The sequence below is a fragment of the Perna viridis genome, chromosome 2, assembly GCF_037379345.1.
Source record: "Perna viridis isolate PV_CMFRI_1.1 ecotype Kerala chromosome 2, ASM3737934v1, whole genome shotgun sequence".
Lineage (NCBI taxonomy): Eukaryota > Metazoa > Mollusca > Bivalvia > Mytilida > Mytilidae > Perna > Perna viridis.
Window position 1 is genome coordinate 26,717,625 of NC_142446.1, and position 22,779 is coordinate 26,740,403.

At 31.6% G+C, this 22,779-nt stretch overlaps 1 protein-coding gene across 1 annotated transcript; it reads right to left on the minus strand.

The window, feature by feature from the left end:
* Nucleotides 1-431: 431 nt before the first annotated feature.
* LOC148624270 (uncharacterized) lies at nt 432-21,301 on the minus strand. The gene is made up of 5 exons (XM_088566906.1): nt 21,144-21,301; nt 17,291-19,050; nt 10,680-10,833; nt 6,852-6,996; nt 432-2,739 (listed from the first exon to the last, which is right to left on the minus strand). Exons 2-5 carry the CDS (start codon nt 18,987-18,989, stop codon nt 2,554-2,556), a joined length of 2,184 nt encoding a protein of 727 aa, XP_088423032.1. The 5' UTR covers nt 18,990-19,050; nt 21,144-21,301; the 3' UTR covers nt 432-2,553.
* Nucleotides 21,302-22,779: the final 1,478 nt, after the last annotated feature.

Genomic DNA, 22,779 nt, shown 5'->3' on the forward strand with positions numbered 1-22,779 from the left:
TATACTAGTACATGCTTACATTGTATCGTTATTGATTGCACAAATCCGTTTACGCTAAAACGAACGTACTAAGGTTTTGAATTTGAAACTATTTTTTCTCTCCAATTGACTTTTAGTTACACTCATTACAGTAATGTATAGTATATATATTGTTAAACTATGCTCTCTTATTCTGTACGTATTCTATATATGTATATTGTATTTAGGAAAGGATTAAATAAGTATGATGTACTTTTGTCCAATCCATTTTGTTTTTGAACAAATAAAATATGTTTAAACTAAACTAACTTAGTACTCAATTAAAACATGTAAACTTAATAGAAATGAGTATGTTCGTTTACACAGCACTTTTATCTATATCAGGTGCGTCGACGGGGAATACGTTCAATCTTGATGCGAACATCCTGCAAAGGTGAACACTGATGGGAAGCTTTCTCATTCATATAATTTATTCTAACCTATTGAATTTACAGAAATGGAAAAATATGTTTATATAATAATCAACAAGTATTTAATAATAGTATGAAAAAAAGGAATGTCCCAAAAAAATACACGGAATGGTTTCGCGCATGTTAAATAACAAAAATAATAATAAAGCTTATGAAACAAACATAATATCATCTAATCCCGATCAAGGAGATAAAAAACACCAAAAATCCCTGACATTAAATATTCTTTAGGTATAAAAATAAATCGCATGCAGACATAAAAGTTAAATTTCAATTACAATGTAAAAATTATCAGGAAAGTCGAGATTTATTCTGGCTAACGAGGACAACGGCATATTTGTCATGATTAAAATACATCTTCTACGATTGTTAAATTTACCGACTTATAAAAAATTATGTCCTTGAAAAATGTTTAATATCCTGTACAAAGGTCGAAGTATCTTTAATTTATATTTATACCCATTTTGATATTCTCAATAAGTAAGTAGGTCCTTGGTAGTTGTACGTAAAAAATACAGCATAAAAACCTACAGTTATACAAGGAAATTAATTGCAACATGATATAGGTTTTGTGAATGTACTTGGCCAAAGGCAAAATAAAATATTACTATAACATAAAATAAAATGATAAAGCGACAAATTGTAAAATTAATCTGACTAACTAACAATGGTAATATTGCACATTTCAAAGACTTGACAGTGTGGTTATTATTGCACATTAATAATACATTGAAGTGGCAGTATGAATTGTACGACTCGACTGAATAGAATTATAATAGGCAAGTTCTAAATAATAATTCATCTGTCTTCATTAACTATTGTAACATTTTAGAAGCATATGATTGATCTCAACAAAAGATTTCTTGATTCTAAAAAGTAGTAATTTTCTATCAATAAAAAGGTACATACAAAACAATCAATTTGCTAATAGCTTTTGAATGTTCCTCTTATTGACATAAACTCCTTTACTCAATTGTTAAGAAATACAAATTTGTTCAACACAAGATGTCACCCACAAGAGACAATATGCCTAAGTTTTTGGGCAATATTAATTTGTCAGGAGATGAAAAATGGATGTAACCAAATGTAACAGGTGGCAACAAGTGAGACATTGTTTGACACAATTCTGATTGGCGGTACTTGCTACAAATTATCACATGACTACGTCAGGTGACTTCAGTATGACACTGTGTAATAATTGGACGAGTAAATCATCTGGCAGGGAGGTCTTAAGAAACAAGTTATATTTTCTGCTAATTGATAAAAAGAAACAGGTAAAAAAACACTCTGTAACAACAAATGAATTCTTAGGACTCAAACAGCGAAAACTACTAGCTCTCGTTAATGTCAAACACTTCATTCAATATATATAAATCACAGGCTTACATGGAGAGTGATTAAAACAATTATACCCCCGTTGTTGTCACCAGTAAGCATGTCATCAGGTTCGTACAATAGAGTTATAATACAATATACCAGGGTAAAGATGGAACAAATATGAATGGTTTTGTGGATCAATTATCAGACAAAATGAAATACTGAAACAATATGTAGTTGGCGTTTATATTTAAAGTAAAAAAGCATAATCCATAAAAAAGGGTAAAATGACTAGAAATTTACTTTTGAGCATTGCATGTACTTAATATTGTTAATAAGACGTCTTTAAAGGCAAACGTGAATCCTTTAAAAGCCATTGACACAGTTGCTATATTTTGCAATCTTTTAGTGTGTCGTTCCGATTTTCATCCAGCGGCAAAGGTGTTCATTTTAATCTACATGATTGAATTCACATTTCATATATACATAACATAAAATAATCTCAATTAACAAAACTAATAATGATCAAACACAAAAAAAATTAGTACAACTGGCATCATTGATATAGAAACAACAAGAAATAAATAATTGCACTTCATGAACAAAATAATACAGTCAGTGAACACAACCATCTTACACTAGAGCCCAAACGACGGTTACTTAAATAAGATCATGCTTTGTTACACATCATGTTTAATATCAGAAAAGTAGATCTTTCAACTCCTTTTTTTAATCTCTGAAACTTTCTACTTCAAAAATATAAATAACATGCTATAGTCCTAAAGTGTCACATATCCCCAAGTTGGTCCATCCAGTTGGGTGATTTAAAGTATTCTGGTAAGCCATCGTCCATCCTTGCAATAACTTTATAGATAGCCTTCTTCCAGGATGGCTCTGAATCTTTGTTGGCCATAATTGCTTTGAAAAACTCCCTGTACGTCGCTTGAACAACAATTCTGAAGTTGTCAGGAACCTGAAAACAACAAAAATTTATATTGATGTATTCCTATTCATATTCTTGTAATTTTGCAATTCAACTTTAATCTAGCTTAAAAGATTTGAATTGACAGGTATTTTACTTTTATAAAAGATTATTATTTACATGAAATAAATTTGTTGATTGTCTTCTCAACATGATTCTTTATTGGGAAGGACACACCTTCACCATGTATATTTGGTACGTTTTTTTTACCTTCCATTTGGGGGTGGAATGTCCTTTCCGACAATTCATGGAGGTAGATTTGATCTTTGTCTATTTTCATAAATGAAAAAATATTGTTAGATATTTTTTCGTTATATTTCAATCGTTTAACAAGCCTTACATCTGAATATATATAAATGTGGATCACTTGAGACCTTACTCCTTACTTGTTACAGTGAAACTTAACCAGTATTTTCTCATGATAGGATTATTTAATATAGCAAAGTTAATCTGATTCTTGTACTTTATGTGAGGGCACAACTTTTCAACATTAAATCCTAATATAACAGTTGACCTATTAAAACACCATGCCATTTTTATATCACCCCATTAAAAATCAGCCACTTTAATAATACCTTCATATAAAATTTTAGTATCTTTTAAATTTTTACGGTGATAATCCCTCATACATTTTTCCCAATACATTTTTTGCTTGATAAAATCTTCAATTTATGGTTAAAGATTTTGAAATAGGCATTAAAAGCATACAAGATTAAGAACATCTGCTATTTTAATCATTGAATTTTCTTCAAATTTCAAAGGCAAAGCATCCTCCCGGACTTTATATCATATTTTATGGTTGAATGTTTAATTAAACTTTCCCTTAATCTTTGGCCTAGTCAATAGATCTACGGTATTCAATGTGACTTAGAGTCTTAGGAATACAACCTTAGCTGTGTCAAGATTGCCTGATAGTGGGTAAAAAATTGATGGGGAAACAAATATCCTAATTCATCATTTTCTTATAAATTCTAAGCCTTAATTACGACTTAAGATTGGTAATAGAGATGATAATTAACGTGAAGAATGACAAAAACTTAAATGAAACTCACAGTGAAATAAAATACCGCAGGATAGCGCATGTCAGATGAGGACTAACGGTGATACCTCATAGACCACCTTAAGGCTAAGCTTGCTCACTAATGCTGGCAGATTTATGCTTATTCAAGTCAGTAGCTTATGTATGATTGACGATCTAAGACTGTACTTGGGTGAAATTTGAATTAGATGCAACTTAAAGTAAAAGCTTCCAATTAAAATGATTCTTTTTGGATTCACTTTGAAAGACACTTCTGGAAAATAAGAATATTATGGGACTATCGAAAATATCATACAGTAGATAAAAAGAAACGAATTGTTTTCGCGGAATAACTCAATGTCTGTGAAACCGTAATTACTTATTCATAACTAATCTTACAATTACTCAAAGTTTCTTGTTGAAAATGACATGGATTTAGATGGGAAAGAAAAATGCTGGCTCTGTGACAAGTTAATACCCTGGGTTCCTTGTCAAAATGTAAGATGGATTACTCATAATCCACTCTTACCACAGAAGGAATACAAAACTCAATAACCGTGAAAGGAAAAACTAAATACCGCCTTGAATAAAGATGAAGACATTGACAACTAACTAATGAATAGTCAAATTGCTTCTTGATGTAAAAGCAAAAAATTTAACCTTATAAACAGAAAAATGATATATCTCACCAACATTTTAGCATGAAAATGAAAGAGACCAGTCAAAAAAGAACAAGATTTTTTAACCTTTTCATAAATAGGACTAGACAGATAACAATCTTTAGACGCCCCATGAAAGCTCAAATAAATTACATTAGATCAATGCTTTAACGACATTTTCTTGTAACACAGAGAATTAACTTCTTCACATTGTTTTATATAGAAAATCCTCACTGGATGTGTACAACATTTTTATAAAGATAAAAGCAACTTATCAATCTACAACTACTTTTAAAATATGCAAGGTACAAAGGAGTTTAGTATCATAGATTCGAACTTGTACTTCGTTTTAGTCGATTTTCATGTATGATCATCTTATATGGGGTGTAAATGCATATCTCTAAATGGCTGTATTTAAAATCGGAGCCTATCGGAGCCTGGTATTTTAGATCGAAATTATACACTTGTTGAAAATCTTTAACGTCAATACGAAAAACTTATTATGACCAACAGAATAGGTTTGATCTTATGTAAGACACATGTTACACATAAGGGTAAACCTGATACATAAAAATCAATAAAATTTTAAAGAAATGCAGTATATGATCTTTAGAAATTAGTCATGTTACATGTCATTTCTAATATATCAATGTAAGTTTATTGTTGAGGCGATTTTAACTAATGATAACCCTCATAAACATTTTAATGTCACATCTATTTAATTGTTAAAATTGTAACAGTTATCCATAATTGTCAATAAACAGACATACGCTCACAAAAAAAAAACAAAAAATGACACAAGTGTTTTAGAAAACCACTATACAGAAATTCAGCATTAGTTCTGTCAAAGCACATATGGTTAGTTAAAAAGTAAGTGAGGCAAGCAAATTTTCTATCAAAATACATCAACAGAACAAAACAGTTATAATAGCCAAAATTTATGTAGAAGCTCATTTTAAATTAATCAATTGATTCGATTGAAAATGCACTTTGTCAAATTATGTAACTGTTATAGTAGATAATGGCATTGATTGGCTCATATTTTTTAAATGTTGACAATATGCGGTCTTCATCAATATTTTGATCATTTTAATTATATTTTCTCTATATATAATATTTTCTTATATTCCAAGAATCAGCTATAAAAAATATAATGCTTTAAATGGAACATCAGATGGAAGCCTGCGTTGAAATGATATATGGGGCAATATCTTAATGCCCCAACTATTGATAACATATCATTTGAAAGGAGTTCTCTTCCCTGTTGAATTCTTGCAGACATTCTGATACCAAAGATCAGAAAACTTCATCTTTTCTTCCGAATTAAAAGATTTATGGTTATATATCGCAGCGGAAAAATCTTTTTGTGCCCATTGTCTGAGAAATATCACATTTTCTCATCTTGAGTAACACTATTGTAGTTGATCATGAAAGACCCTCAGGGAACTAGAAACGAGGAAAATTAATGTATCGTCAAAGAAGATGCACCCTATACAATCATCACAAATATTCTGCCGCATTTCATCTTTCAAGTAGATTGAAAACTTATTCCCGGAAGAATGTAGATAGCGATATTAATAAACTTGAAGTAAACATACATTAGTTAATTGTATGTCTTTGCAATAATTCAGATATTGAAAAGAGTCCCATGAACAATATAAAATGTCTTCATTCAACTTGGCTGACTCCAAAAGTAGGTGTCTAGGGATTTCTCCCCTATCAATTATGAATGAGACATTTTATGCCATTTCGAAGACTGGTGAAGAGATATAGAAAAAACTAATAAGAACCAAGTGAAAATACAAATTAATTGAGTTAGAATACATGGATGGCATAAACAATAAATTATGACTTGACTACCATTATGAGACAGATGACAAAAAGCAAATATTGCTTTAGTTTATTACTATTGTACAATATTGTGGAAGTCACTACAAACGAGCCATAATTCTTGCTTTATGAGGAATACATGTATCGAACTAGTGACATGAAATGGGTTTATGGCAATTATCTAATTAATTTTGAGTAAAAATTATTCCGGCATGCCTCCCGAAGCAACAAGTTTTAAGTAATATTTAGTTATATTATATCTCCTAGCTGTACCACATAATTCATAACTACATCTTCATGTTAGATATTTTTTATTATTGCAATAATGATTTGTGACATAGCTCTGGTAATGTGAAATAATTTCAAAATTTTATCATAAGATTCTTTTGCGAAACATTTTTCTTTAAAGAATGCATTTTAATATACTAAAAAAATTACAGTCGTTCGGAAAGGGCCATTACAACACCCGGTCTCCACCCTGGTACGTGGCGTTCACAAAGCTATGTTTGCACTTTTTGCACTTGAATTGATGAGTTTCCCTGATTAGCTCCTCAGACAATAGTAAGATTTTCTTTGAATTTTAAAACTTTGCTTACCTCAATTTGATTATTTCGGTTGTAGTGAAGGTTTAATATTCTGTATAGTTCAGATTCTGTTGTTACAACAAGGTCATCTGGATGTTTCACCCCTTCTGCAATAGCCTGTCGTGCATATTTTTCCATCTGGATGTAGTAGAATTCCCTAATATAAAAGTTTAAGTATTATTTAAAGAAAGATATTCAGATTTTTACAGTGCATTCGAATTATACAAAAATACTAGTTTATTTAATATCATATTTTTTCGACAGATAGTCCTAAGATAAGTAATGAACGAAGATTTACTTCTATTTCTCCCCACATATATTTCTATGTGTTAAAAAAATACACTATACCAATTTGTATGAAGAAGTGGTTAACCTTAAACAGTTTTGGCCTACATTTATCTGCATATTTTAGTGCAAAAAATGAGGAAATAATTATGTAACTTTTATTTACTGCATATTTATAAGATACAGTATTCTTTGAATTAGAAACAATGAAATGCTGAAGCCTAGGATAGAAAAAACGTTTAATAACAGAAAATTGTAGCGAAGAGATAAGCCTCGGTGATCAAGTAAAAATCTCTTAACAACCCGGATTGGGCTAAGTATTCAATCTTTAATTACCATTATTATGTTCTGGGTTGGAAAGGAACTGACAAACACCAAACCTAGATCCCAATCAATAACCACAAAGATATCAGAGGTTAATTAAGAATTTTACCAGGTATAAAGTCAATCTTGGAGAAGATTAATTTCTCTCTCAATTCAGATCTAACTAATTTTCTATGAAAAGGAATGGGAGACCTAATCCTCGTGTCATTATCCGAATATTGTTACAACTAAATGATATTGACAAAAGGAATTAATATCATATTTCTGTTGAAAGATATTTGTTTCAATCTTTAACAATTTAATATAAGAATTACAAATATTGGTAAAATGGATAAGACTTCATACAATTTGTTTAGAAACTGATCTAATTCTACAAAAAATCAAATCACGAAAGCTGGTACTCTGATCCAATCAAACAGCAACGTGACTTTTATATAGCAAAAGCAAACTAGTTTTATCATGAACAGAAAGTTCTTCTGAGTGGTCAAAAGAGTTTTCATTAAAATTTCAAATAAAAAGAAAAAATGCAGTCTTAAAAAACGAAACACATTTCGAAATAAAATGCCAAATATATCATTTACTGCGACCATTATTATCGAAGGGTTCTTTTTCCAATGAATTATAAAATGAATTAAAACAAACTTGTACCAAATCTTATTAGGCGTAGAAAGTAATGATTTATAAGGATATCCCGTACTATAGAGATAATAACACAGCAGAGCGATACACGTCCTCTAGGGCGGGGAAACGTAGATGACTATTTAGATCAACTAGAAGAAGATATCATTAAACACCTCTTTCAATCTGAGAATAATCTAATAACAGGGGATGAATAGGGAATTGTTGTTCGTGTAAAGCCGTCACTAAGTCTGACGGAAGACAAGAAGCCAGCGACATCAACCCACATTATCTTCCAATAAAGATTTCTATACCGATTAGTAAATGTCAAGCAATCTGTAATTTTCTTGTTCATCACTGGTTTTCTTAAATAAGGACATCTTGACAAGGAATAAATATTTACAATTTAGCGCCAGTAATCAGAATTATTCGTATTATCACGCTATTAAAGAGAACGAGTTAAATGATTTTATACGTTTTGTTAACGGGAATAATTTATTGAATGCATATTTCAGTACTTTTAAGGTCAAATACTGAAATTTTCTTCAGGAAAAAAATACATTAATTGATAAACAGAATTAGCAAAGATGTAATAGAAGGGGAAACCCGTTTCTAGCATATCGGTTACGTTTTAAAATTTGAAATAATAAATAATACTGTGTATAAATAAAATTAAAACAATGTTTCATAAAAATCATAAAAAGAGTATATTTGCAAATTAAATATTCTATGCAAATTCTCAGAAAACTACTTCTTTGATACGATGAAAATTGATCTAACTATGGGTAAATTTTCCACTTAATTTTATACATCAAGACGTCAAAGAAAACGTCAAACCATCTATACCATAAGGTATCTTTTTCAGGCGTTATTAAGGTGGAAACAAAGAAAGATTAATATCACTAAGACGGAATCGATTCTTGGCCCTGCACCTGTTGAAAATCCTTACGTAAAGCATAAGGAAATGGATCAATGTCCATTTTGGAGTAATCAATTCTGGTGTAAATTATCAGCTTCATTATCAAGTTTCTTTATGTCTCTAGGCACCAAATGACAGACCTCATTCGTGTCTTAATATTTTTGTAATTCATTTTCTGTCAATGCAGAAAAAAAAATTATTTCTTGGCACAGGTAACTGATACAATAACATTAACAAGTGGTTTTCATCAAAATATAAATATGATTTTTTTTTGTCAGAATAACTCAAGGTTTTTCATCATATATAATTTCCATATGAAAATTTTGTTATAAGGGTTTTGTTCACGGTTCAAATAATCATTTGCTCGAGTATTTATTTTTTTTTATTTTATACCAATAAGACGTGCATGTGTAAATGGATGTGTTGATAATGACAGACACGCTGCATTCCGTGCATATGTCGAACTAATATCTAATGAAGAAAGTTTTATAAAATTATGACAACAGCTTATGGATATTTTATGACGACTATCTTCTTAATAACATCAATTTACAAGCAACACACAAAAATTACAAAATTGTCTCTGATGATAGGTCTGATTATCAATAAATTGTGCATAAAATTTCCTTGGTAATTTTCCTCCTTTCGAAGCCCTGATAATTTCTTGTGAGAATGAGCAATTTTCTCCTTTCCAACAGACAATAATGATCTAATTTGAAGTATACCAATCTTTTGTGAGTGACTATAATCATCCTATTTCTCCGAGGTTCGGAAAGTGACAGGCAAATTGAGATTGTAAAAATAAACTGTTGGTAATTGCTGATAAGATATTTAATACAGAAAAGTAATATCCATACAGATGGCCTTTTAAACAGACTCTAAATGTCAACCAGGGAAGTATTTATTCAGCGAAGACAAAGAGAAAATCTTTCCTTTCCCATTCCCACATTACACTGGCTTCTACCCTAGCTTTTTTAGTCATTTCCTGTAAATTATGCTGCCAAAAATATTCCTGTGAGAATTCTTGTTTGATATAACTGAACCATTACTACTAAGTTCGAAAATTCCTAGAAATATCAATTTCTGTACTCTCCGCAGGATATCAACCCAATTGTCTATAGAAGTCATCCGTGTCACGCCAGGAAATGGTTCCATTTTAATTCGTTTTTGTCTACTATTGTAAAAAATGTTCTTGTGCAGTGACTTGGCAGAAGATATGTAAACTGTTATTAGAATTTTAAGAAGCAACAAGAATAAAGAAATTGTGCCCTCGTTAACTTCATCATCAAAGAAACCAAGCACTCTTTGAAATTAAACAATGGTTGTATCAGGAAGAGTCCTTCTGAGGGGTAGAGGTTTCAAAAGGAAGTGTGGTTTATTCAGATAAATATCGTTTAAGAGGCTTACTTTTATCAAAATCGTTAAATTAAAACTTGAAATCCTTGAGTTTTAAACTTAAGTAAAATTTGTAGATTAGAAATTTTGATTAATTAGATAAATATTTCCGGCAAGAAACAACTCTGGTTATCAGTTTACATTCTTCTGTGAATTGTTATATCTAATATCCCGCATGAAAAGTAGACTACGAAGATTCGGTGGCCTGTAGACTGTAAATGGACGCAAAAGGTTATCAAAATTACATAGATGAATATTATTTTCCCCAAATTTGATAATTCAGTAACGTGTAAACTTACCTAAAGTTGCTGAACCATTTAACAAGTTGTGCTGTGTTGTTCTTGTTAAACTTGACATCGGGAAAGTAAACCTTCAGTATAGCAGAACTGGGATACCTTACATAGAAAAACATCAGCTTCGCCTTCCGTAGATGCATTGGTGTCAGTGTTGAGGTGTAAGATAGGTTAAGGAAACATTTAAAATAGTTTGAAGATAATAAACCAATATAAACGTGTTTTACAAAGACGAAAATGATATCGGGACATTAGCTCTATCCAAAAAATGCAGTCAACTGTTAAGCTTAAGTTTATAACGTACTACATTACAAGCTACATACGTCTTTAATTTTATTGAAGTACAACATGTTGAAAAACTTTCTTTGCTTAATATGTTAAATGCTCTCGTTAAAAGTTTTCTTGAGATATAAGTAAAAAAAGTTTGCTATTAACATGTAAACTTGTCATAGGGATTTTTTAAACAAAATTTCTATACTAAGAACTGAGGATGAAGGAAGTAATGACTGGTACATCTTTACACAGCCAAGTACGAATATCTTCTATGATAAATGACAACACTTGTGACACAAGATAACAAACAAATAATAAATTTCTTGGCTTCAAATCAAAATATTCTTGATTTAAGATAAAGTTCACAACGATTTTCAAAATATGTCAATCTATTTATAAAGATTTTGAAAGGGAGTGAAGTCCCTGTCAAAGTCCATACCCATCCTTGTGACATAGCTGTTTAGTATTAGTCAAGGATTTGGACCAGAAAAAATGTTTATAATCTTTATAGACCGTAACAAAGAAAATCTTTATAAAATAATTACATCAATTATGATATTATCGTTTGTAATTTAATGTGCAATAAATCAAGGGAAAGAGAAGCATTAAATTGTTTCTTAGAAGTTAAAACAGTATTGATTGGGCTTTAAACAGAAACAGTTTTCTTTAGATTGCTTTGATCTTTGCTGGAAGCTGATGAACCAAAGTTTCGCCAAAATTATGTCATATCTAACAGACGGATCCATTCTTTTAATCTTTGAATTGTTCTATTAGCATTTGTATCTCTACAACAGTACGGCATAAACTATTAATTCTTCGTACAGAATGTCAACTACGAGAAAGATGTTCTGTTGTTGGACACCGGTCAGAATCTTGATCAATGTCGATCAGACATTCAAATACACAAATGCATGCACTGGACATGACAACGACTTATTGTTTTGCAAATTAATAGTTTTTTCATGGCATTTTCAAAGGCAATTTTCCATATTTTTATAACCCCAATACTAATATTTACCACAAAAAGAAATTTCCAGAGAACATTTATCTAATTAAGTGTTTTTATTTCTGGCTTGAAAGATGGAGAAAAACATGTCTTATTTGTTTTATGACCAATAAAAGTCAAAGCCAATTGTATCCAAAGGCTATCGCTAAGAATATGCCAGTCCCATCTTTGTCTCCACCTCAAAGCTAATTCCATTTGGGAATCATCTTTGTCTGATATCTCTCTATCAGCTTTTAAGAGCCAATAAGTTTTCATTTGTAAGAGTACCGCATAACAAGCCACATTCAATTTACATCCAGTCTTTCTTCACAAAGATATCTAATTTTCTTAATAGCTCTGGTGCCTTTATGAAGTGAAGACTCTCAACAAATTGTAAGATAATAGGTTTTTCAAATCACTTGTGTTTTCGTATCCTGTTGTGTTAAGAAACTCAATTAGGTGTCGGTCTGAAAACACACAGTTCCCACAGGAGCCTCCAATTTATTCTGTCATCGTTTAATGTAGTTTTTTTCCACTTTGCTAATGCACATTTACTACGTCTTTAATTAATATTTTATAAAAAAGGATACAACTTAATTTCAAATTACTGATTAATTCCATCCCAAACAAGATCAAATACATACTAACCGTCGGGGTAGAGGAGAAGTTCATTATCTTGTAATATACTAGCCGTCGGGGTAGAGGAGAAGTTCATTATCTTATTATAAAGGAGTAAGAAAGAAAAGACAATTTCATTATAAATTATGTATTGTGAACTTATTAGGCTCCTCTAAAAGTTCTTCAATCTATGCTTGTTGCTTTTGAAGAATAGAATCGTTCAATTAGCGTATCAGATGTTTTAAGAAAGGGAGAGTCAGTTGGAATAATAGCATTTATCAAAGGGAAGAACAACAAAGATCGTTACACAACAGAATCACGAGAAACAATCACAACAACAAAGAACTGATACTTCTAATAATCGAAACGATGCACAGATCCATTCAAATTACGTCATATTTCGCTAAAATCAAGATACAAGAATTGAGCAGGTTCTTGGAAACTTTTATCAGTTACAATCAACCTGTTGCATCGCTGTCAAGTTGATCTCTAGGATCAAAAACTTAACCAAATGTTACAAAGTTTTAATTTATTCTTCATTTGGAACACGGCAATGTATCTGAGACAACAAAACGGATATATTTCATTTTGATTGAGTTGACTTAATTGTCCAATATATATTACTTGAGTAACAGGTGTCAAGGCCCAAGGATATGGTAAGAGATGATGTTTTTAGAGTTTGATGTTGGCAGAATGACACAATAAATCATATTCTTTTTCTAGGATGTTAAAATGAATACACAAAATTTGCCACTAGAATTTTCTTTTCATAATGATTTTTCAAACACAGTTAAAATCATCATGGACGCATCTCGTTGCAATCAAATACAGTAGCTAAAATAAATAGCAGTCCGTCAGTCATGAATTTACTTGCATAGTTTTCAAGCATTTAAAAAAAAATACTGAAAGAGATAACTTAACCTTCCTTTAATTATGCTCCATACTTTTCTCTGTTACAAAAGGAATACGATACAAATGTCGAAAGTTGACACTTCAATAAACTGCCACATCTTGCAGTCCCCATCAAAATGAAATTTTAAGGAAATTTAATATTTATTTTGTAACAGTATATTTCTGCAACAATAGGTTAATTTGAAATCTTGAGACATCCATATTGACAAATTTAAGCATTTATCATTTCTTTTGTCTATAAACATCTAGACCCATGTTTATCTTTTGCAACAGTTGTCAGTTTTTGTCAATTAACATTTTGTCTTAAAGATTAAGAATTATAACAAAGCACTTGACATCAGGGCGTAGTACTAAATGATACAGACAAAAAAATCAAAGCGAGGTTCACGTTGGGGTTGTTACATCTTTTATACCTGTGGTTGCGTATACAAGTTGTTACAAGAAGTCACACATTTTTATTAAGGGTTAAAATAGAAATGGTATGTCAGGAATTATATAAATACAAATACAAACTAGATTTAACTTAACTGTTAACTCGACTGTATTAAACTAACTATATAGTAGATGAGTAACAGTTGTACGTTTTGAATTTCCTTTTTAGTAGTAAAATTGAAGTGTTCACTTGCGTTGGTGTATTTACTAAGCTAATTGTATTCCAAGAAGAAATAATTGTGGAATCTCTAATTCAATGTTGATAATCGGGTTGTCACCAACAAATTTTTCGGAAGGAGAGAACAAAGAACGACGTAGAAAACATCTACAGTCAAGATATTTCTGATACAATTTTATTTCACATCAGTTGATTGAGTAGGTCTTGGCACCTTCAACGCAGAACATGTCAGGAAAATGTCAACACCTAGATATAGAACATTGGCAGTGTGAGAAAGTTCCTATTTGGAATTTTCTTAGTGAACTTTTGACAAACTATCTATTGTTTTAAGTGATGTGACACATAGTGTACTAAGACAGGGGGAGTGTTGTCAAGGCTGAAATGATTCACTGCTGATCGCACACCTGCAAAATACCAGCCAAGTCACTTTGTTTACAATGTTGTCGGAGGTGCTTCGACAACTAAATCAAAACGAAGATACCTCATTGTTTTAATTTGGTCTGATATGTGGTTAATTCATCTTAATGAAAAATTCAATTGCATAAAGGAGAATTAAGGGTCTTGTCCTACAATTCGGGTTAACTGGCATTCAGAAGCAGATTGTATCTCGTGCATCTTTTCAGAGTATTATGGGCCATCAAAGTTTTAACCGTTTCATTTATTTTATAATGAATCATATTTAAAATGATTCTTTTTTTATTTATCATGCTGTTATGCCGTAAATACTTTTAAACACCCAACTGATTCTTCAATAGATACAATATTTCTTTACAATTCACACCTATCGCATTTTGGTTTTTTCTTCAAATTTTCAAACTAAAACTATACCTTTTCTACTCTTTTACGGGGATGAATTTCATTTTAAAGATGTTCATGGTTAGAAGCGCCTGGTGACATCAAAGATATGGTAATTTTAGAGAAATTAAAGTACTTCCATTAACAAGTTAAGGAGTATTTCATATCTTAATGGAAATGCAACTTAATCTTGGAAACCAGCCTCCTCCCTCTCTAAAGGAAAATTACTTTTATTAATTATTTATAAAGTGTTATCATCATCTCTGTTTAAGTTGTTAGAAGTGTTTCTAAATGCTTGGATGACATTTGATTCAACGTAACAACAATACGAACTCTCTAGAGCATTGTGATCATTACTGGACATATTCTCCATTAGAAACTGTTAAAAGATCACTAAAGCACTCAAAGACGATTAACTTACACATGGTTAGCTGACCAGAAATACCAAAAGGCTTTTCCATAGCCCACAATCAATGTTAACGATACAGTAATCCTTTGACAATTACCATCTTAGAGATTTTCTTAGAAAGGGACTTGGAGTATTTAATAATTTAGAATTTTTGCCATCAAGAATTCATTGTTAATTTATGCCATGGTGGAGTTAGCGTCTTTTGTCATTTGATTCAGATTGGAGACAAAGATACGCATTACCTCTGTTGGTTTCTTAAAATGTACAATCTTTTAAAGTTGCAAATTTCAATTATTTTGCTCATTCAGGTAGTGTTAGTTAACATTAAGATAATCCTTTTCTGTTTATGGAAGATTAATTTCGGTCTTAACTTCAATGAATCCCATTAAAAGGTGTCTTTTGTCAAACGCTTTATCAATGGTTCCATGCAGAGATGAAAAATGAACATTTTATTACACTAAACAGTTAATAAGGGAGACCAACTGTATGTCTAAGCAGTGTAATTTAACCTTAAAGTGGTTAAAACACTTCGATAAAATGATACAAGATCTGTCGAGTGTATGATCATTTCAAATGTAACAAGTGCAAGATCATTCTCCAACAGCAGATACGCACAACAGTATTTAACCTAGCACTAAAAGGTATTATGATTTTTAGCACAAATTAGTCTGTTCGGTCAAATATTTTATATGGGAATCTTCTAATGAATACGACTTCCTGGTGTTGTAGTTTTTTTAAACATATATCTTTTATTGTGATCATCTGCTAATCCTTGATATCACACATTCTCATTTTCTTCCAATTTAAAATCAAAGTCACTTTTTATTTTATTGTGCATATTGCCAAATGTTTTAAATCTGATCATACTTGTGTAATTTCTGAAGAGAAACATGCATAAAAAATAGTACTTCTTTTGATTTCATGGAATTTACATCAAACCAACCAAATGGACATTTTTTTAGAAATGAAGAAAACACTAACGGTAACTTCAGACACTGTTCCCTCCCTGAATTATAATTCTTTCTGAGAGCTAACAATTATCCAATCAAAAGGACTGAACAACCTATATCTTAATGCCGTTTTCTTGTAGCTATTATGCTAAGAATGACCAAATAACATTTTAATAATGATATAGGATTATCTGGAGGAAATTCGCTAGAAAATCTCAAAGATCTCGACAATGAAATGTAACAAAACGAAGAGAATATGGCCAATGACAGCTGAAATTGCATAAAAGAAATCAAATAAAATTGACTCAGTGTACTTTAGAATCCAATATGCAATTATACAGGTGACTAAAAGATGATATCAAAAGCATCTTTACATTAAATAGATGATCAATGTTTTCTACCTTTGGCGTGCAGTTACCAAAGATAAGTGTCTTTCAAATGGCAATTAAAGGATGCTATTATTGTAATTAAGTTTGTCATCAAGGACTAGTCCTAATCTTAGCATAGATCCTGACAATATTTGCATGAATTTGCATTGCTGATATTGGGCTGTTAACAACACAGAAAAAGAAAGATCATTGCTTCAAACTGTGAATAAAAGGAAATAAAAAAATGTCATTGGCCAATCTAATCAAATTAAGGTTCTCGATACTGTTTTCTTGCTTTTATATCAATGTACCTTTTACTTTCAATTATCTTAGCGCAACTATGTATTTCCAATGCAGAACCGAGGTCCCTCAAATCGTAATAATCAAAATCAAAAATGGCATATCTTAAATCAAACCCTGGACAAACCCTAGGAGAGTACATTTCTACTGTTTGACAAACTTGCATTTACACGTGCATTGAAACGCAACTGGTGCTTCATTTTTGATTGATGGTTTAAGCTGATATTTAAAAATTCTATCAAATAAAGTGTGCATTTGTAATATACTTAAATATTTGTTAAAAATAGTTCTAAGGCCCACCTAAAATGTCCACTGGAAAATTTCTCTGAACATGTACGTAAATTTAGCCTACCTTGTTTATGCCGTGTACAAAAGCGGTTGATATAATAAAAGGATATGACATGCATGTGATGACCGTCGAAGCTGTCTGATCCTTCAAACATCTTGATGCTGTCCGATGGTGAGCTCACTGAGCAACTTGGTGACGGGTGATCGGGGTGCATCGGCGAGTGGTTGCTTGAGCGTGGGTCCATGAATGGATGTTCACGATAATAGCTTAAAATGTCAGAATTCTGTAAGCTAGGGTTTGGAATGGCTACACTTGTGGGTAAATGGGGTAATAAACCAGGGAAAGATGGAACAGGATGTCTTTGTTCTGTTTGCTCCATGTGTAAATGAGCAAACCCCATAGGATCTTGTCCTAGAAGAGCTCTTGCAGTTTTTGGTGATATTCTTGTGTCCGTCACTTTAGTGCGTTTCTTCTTTGGTGTATTAACTACTAAAGGTAATGGTTCAGTTTGTTCAGATTCTGAAAGTGGAGCACATGAATAGATTGAAGGCGGATGGAGTAAATGTGACTGTGGAAAATACGAAAATGGCAGATGAAACGGCAGCGACGAATGAAGAGGTGGAGGTCGATGAAGATCCGGTGTCAAACCTCTTGGTGGCTCGAAGGCACTTGCTTTTTCTAGTATTCTTGCCATTTGTCCAATATGATCATGGATTGGCCCTCTGCCACCAGGAGAAGCCCGAATAGGTTGAGGTGGAGTTGGTTCTCTTGGTTTTTCTTCTTTGATTCTATCTTGTGTTTCCTTGATTGGAGCTGGGCTGCATGGTTGAATTGGTGTAGGGTTTGATTTCGGTTTCTCACTTTCGACTCGTTTTGGTTTTTCTTTCATTATCTCTGATACAACACTTTCTACCGCACACGCTACTGCATCTGTAAGTTTCGACTTGAGAGTGTTAGCAAGATTGGAGACGTCGAGTTGTTGAAGCGGTTCATTTGTAAATGGTTTTAACTGCTGACTTCTATCTTCGCAGTGACCGTTTATTTTTCCTTTTGCATTACTGCTTTGAAAAGGGTCGTTTTCAAAATGTTTGTGGTTAAAAAATGGTTTTTCAACATTTAATTTTAATTGCAAATGACTGTCATTTTCAACTTCATCTTCTCCGTTCATAAAATCGTCTTCAGTTTGTAATTCTATATATTTCTTGTGGACAATTTGAAGCTGTTGCTGGAGATGCAGTAATTGATCTTGAAGTGCCCGTTTTTCCAGTTTCCGGTACTTTCTGTTGGAATGATCAAGAAATTTTGTGTCATGTTGTTGTGGTTGATATTGCTTTCTTTTCTGTCGTCTGACTTCCTGTGAATTGTGGTCTCCGGGTTCTCCGGGACTTGGTGACGACTGTCTAATATGAGACAGAATATTTTCAACGCGTGCTCGTTTCGCCTCTTTGTTTTCATCGCCATCGACAGAATTTCGGTCACATTGTTTCATGTCATAAGCGGCTTCGTTTTCTTCTATGTCATCTATGTACTGATTACGGTCACTGCCATACTCACTACCATCACAAGACAAATCTTCTAACGAGTGTACAGACTCATGATCATTTGTATCCCCTCGGTAATTACTGGCCATCGCCTTCATTGTCATTTTCTCTAAGTCTGCAGTTTGACAAGAATCCTTCGGAATACCCCCACAAAGTTCTTTTATACAGTTGTTGTTTCCCAAATTTTCTTGCATTTGTTTTTCTTTGTTTTGCAATATGTCTCTCAAGATCTGTGATGAATCTGTAATCTCGTCAGTTTTCACCATTGTTCAGTTTTCTTGTGTATATCACAAAAACTATTATTGCCTACGTTCACGCATAACACATCTGAAAAAAGCAAAATAATAAATATTTATCATTCACCGTTACATGTGTTAATTATTTTATTAATTTATTTTTGCGTATTAGCGACAATTGTTGTATAGCATAACCAATATGAAGGCAAAAATCACTGAATGTTTTCATGAAATAAAAAATCGGTCCCCTTATGCAAATGCTATTGATTTTAGCCATCTTTTGAAATACCGGTTAATGACGTCACATACCAATATCCACATAAGCATAATATCTATAGGTGAAACATAAACAGATCCATAGATTCGAATGATAATTTGACATACTTATAGTTTTGTTCTGTTTTCTACAAAGTCCCTTGTTAGTTACTTTTCTACCTTAGATCGAAACATAAAGTGAATTATATTAACCATTAAAAAATATTTAATTTGAATATATTTTAGTTTAATGCAGACCAACGCTTCCCCCTTCAGCTGTATTCATCAGAATAATCACGGCTTATTTTTAATTGTCTTAATAAATTGAATACATATAAATTCTAAACATATACTGGTATGAAAACTTTGTAGCCGGCATAGTCTTGATTATATTGTTTCAGAAAAGTCTTTATTTCCTTAACACATTTTCTAAAAAAAATACTGTTTAAAATTTCGCGAATGTATGGAAAAGAATATGGTTTTGAGATTTTATCTATGGTAGATACAAATCGATTAACATGAAAATGCTAGCGGTCACCTGCTTACAACACCTTTGGTCAGGTAATAAAAGTGACCACGCGACCGAACTGTTACGTTACCTGGGTATCCAGGTATGACGCGTGCGGCAGGTGACAAGACCTGACGGTGATTTGTTTAATAACTGTGGCGTTAAAAATGTCATCTTTCACGGTCTTTAAAATAAAACCTTCTTATCGCCATTTACATATGCTAGTTGAAATAATTAGCCTGTCGATTTACCTGGATATTTTATACCCACAAGACGAGTGTTTGGTCTGAATGCTTTGGGGAATGTACTTGTTCCGGTACCCGACACGCGTCCGTTTAAAAAGAGCTGATTTTTTTCGAAATAGTAAACGGTTTAAATCATGACTGAAATAATGAGTTTGAATATTACTTATTTCATCCTACAGCATATACCTTATTTCGGTCTAAATGTTTTTTTAATTTCTTTTAACAAACCGAATGGCATTATGCAAGGCATTATGTGTGAATATTGATGAAAATATTTTTGGATTAAACATTTAAAAGTCGTATTTATCTCTAAATGATTTGATCCATATACTTGACCTGCATTGATGACCAAAAGGAAAACCTCAATATCAATTTACTTAAGATAAAAAGATTGGTCAAAGTTCTTGAGTGTCAATATAAATTTACGACATTACATCAACGTCCAAAATTGGATTAGATATGTATTTCAATGTACCTTTGTACTTTTTTGATAGAGAGCTTGCCAAGATGTGAGATCATCTTAGGTGCACTCTAAATATACCCGACCAAAGGTAAAGAAAGGTGAAGTTAACTGGATTGAAAACGAAAATAAACAGATATACATATGTATAAATATGATAAAATAGAATGAATATATAGGACATCATATATAATGTTATGTCATAAATACAACGAAGAGCTCTACCGACAAATAAATTGAAATAATTGTAAATATTTTTCAAGGCGATACCTACCTAAATTTTGCATAAGAGTAATTTGTATGATGATGAGAACTTACTAAATAAACCAGAAAATGCTATCTCGTAACAAATTTACAACCTTGTATATGCTAGGCATTGTTTTAATTAAAGCATATATACAACGTCTATATTATTTATCACACTAAATTGTTGAAAAACTTTTTTTCATTTGGTATCCCATTCATGTGTAAATTTTAGAAGCAAAGGCTAGTCAGAATATGTTCCCTACCAAGACAAGAATATTTTTTGTCAACCGACTATTATGTTATTTTAAGAGAAAAAATGCTTATGACATTACTGCTAGACATATGTCATGATGCTACTTAATTCAACTACATTAAATTGATCAAAATATATATTTATCAATGTTTATAAAGTGTTTGTTGACTTTATATAACAAAATATTTATAAATATACGAGCAACTAAACTACTCACGAAGTAAAAATTATAACTCCTGTGTGCATCCAAATATTCGAGGAAATTGAGATTTTTTTTGTTGTAATCAATGTACTTAATCTGAATAATAACTGACAACTGAGATAATCAAAATCTAAGTAAAAACCCTTGATTGAATATCAAACCCACCCACAGCACACGACCTCACGACGTACACTCGCAGAAATCCATCTGAGTGTGTCTTATTGGTCAATCATATCACCGCGGCAATGTAAGCCACGCCTACTGGTGGATTGAGATGAAAATCATTTTATTTACAATTACAAACTAAAAAAATCGAGTTTCATTAATATCGCCATATTGATCTTCCGCCTTCCCGTCCTCGTTTTGGCTTGTGGTTTAGTTTGTTTATTTTAACATATTGTACGGATTAAAATATTCCAAAAAAACGCATTTTAAATCTGATTCCTTTCCTTATAACTACTGCTAGGGGTATTCTTATAAGGAAGTCTTTATTTTTATGTTTTATAACAAGACAATCTTGATTGCTCGTAAATTTATTGTATTTCTTTTTTTTAAATTACTTTTAATGTATTAATAGTCGTTATGAACAGTACTTTACTCATGTCTCACGGAAAGTAAGTCTTAGTATCAAATGAAGTTTCTGGACTTCATTACCCCGTCGTTTTCGTCATAAGTGGTGACTGAAAATACTTATATAAGATAGCGACTACAACATAATGAAAAAATATTAAACTTGGGTTAGAATCGAATGTCATTCAAAATTTTGGTCGTAGCATATAGTAGCCCTTAAAAACAAAACAAGACAAAACAAAAACAAAACAATCAAACAATAAAAACAAAACTTTAAAAAATTAATAATACAAATGTGCTATTAACTAGAAATTAAAGATAACGAAATAATGATTATAATAAAAAGTAAATTTTGGTGCAAGGTGGGGAATTCTTTGTAAAACGATGAAATAATTTATTTATCCAATCAAACATCTTTTCTTTTTTTAAGTGAATATTCCCTTCGCACCTCCGTTAATCACAGTGATTGTACGAGTTTTTAACCATATCATAAATGGTATTTCAATTTCAAAATTATGTTTTGATCGGAGTTTTCCACTCAACTCTCAGTTCTGTATTACTCATACGCTGCGTCGGATTACGGATTCAATACGCTTTCTTACATTCCATTAATTCGTTCTAATTAAATTAAAATAATTTCTGACTACCATTTTTTGTTATCATGAATTCGTATTTATAAGACGGTAGTAGTTAAATCTCTGTAACACCATGTTTACGAAATACATAACAAAGATGGTATTTGTTAATCGCATTTCATGTCAACATAAAGCCTCAGCTGGTCGGGTCCTCATAGACCACGCTTACAGTTCCATAGGCTGGGGAAAAAAGAAAAAAACGAACAACAACACCAAGACAACAAAGTACTGACAAAGATATTAATAAATACTGACAGTCTGATATACGAAAGCAGAATTATTATTTTCTTATTCAAAATAAAAAAAACACAATAAATTTGCAGGGAAAATAGGAAAAGTGTAAGCACTGACCAGAAAAATAATTGCTGAAAAAAAAGTTGAATGGTCAAAGGAAAAACAATTAATTGTCTGTTGAAAAAATAAAATTAAGATGTAGGAAACGATAT

What these genes read in the sequence shown, in the direction of transcription:
- LOC148624270 (XM_088566906.1), bottom strand. Translation starts at nt 18,989, where the DNA reads ATGGTGAAAACTGACGAGATTACAGATTCATCACAGATCTTGAGAGAC. An exon ending in CGGTCATCACATGCATGTCA is followed by an intron (nt 10,834 to 17,290) that starts TATCCTTTTATT and finishes ACCTATCTTACA; the next exon opens with CCTCAACACTGACACCAATG. An exon ending in AAATGGTTCAGCAACTTTAG is followed by an intron (nt 6,997 to 10,679) that starts GTAAGTTTACAC and finishes CTTTTATATTAG; the next exon opens with GGAATTCTACTACATCCAGA.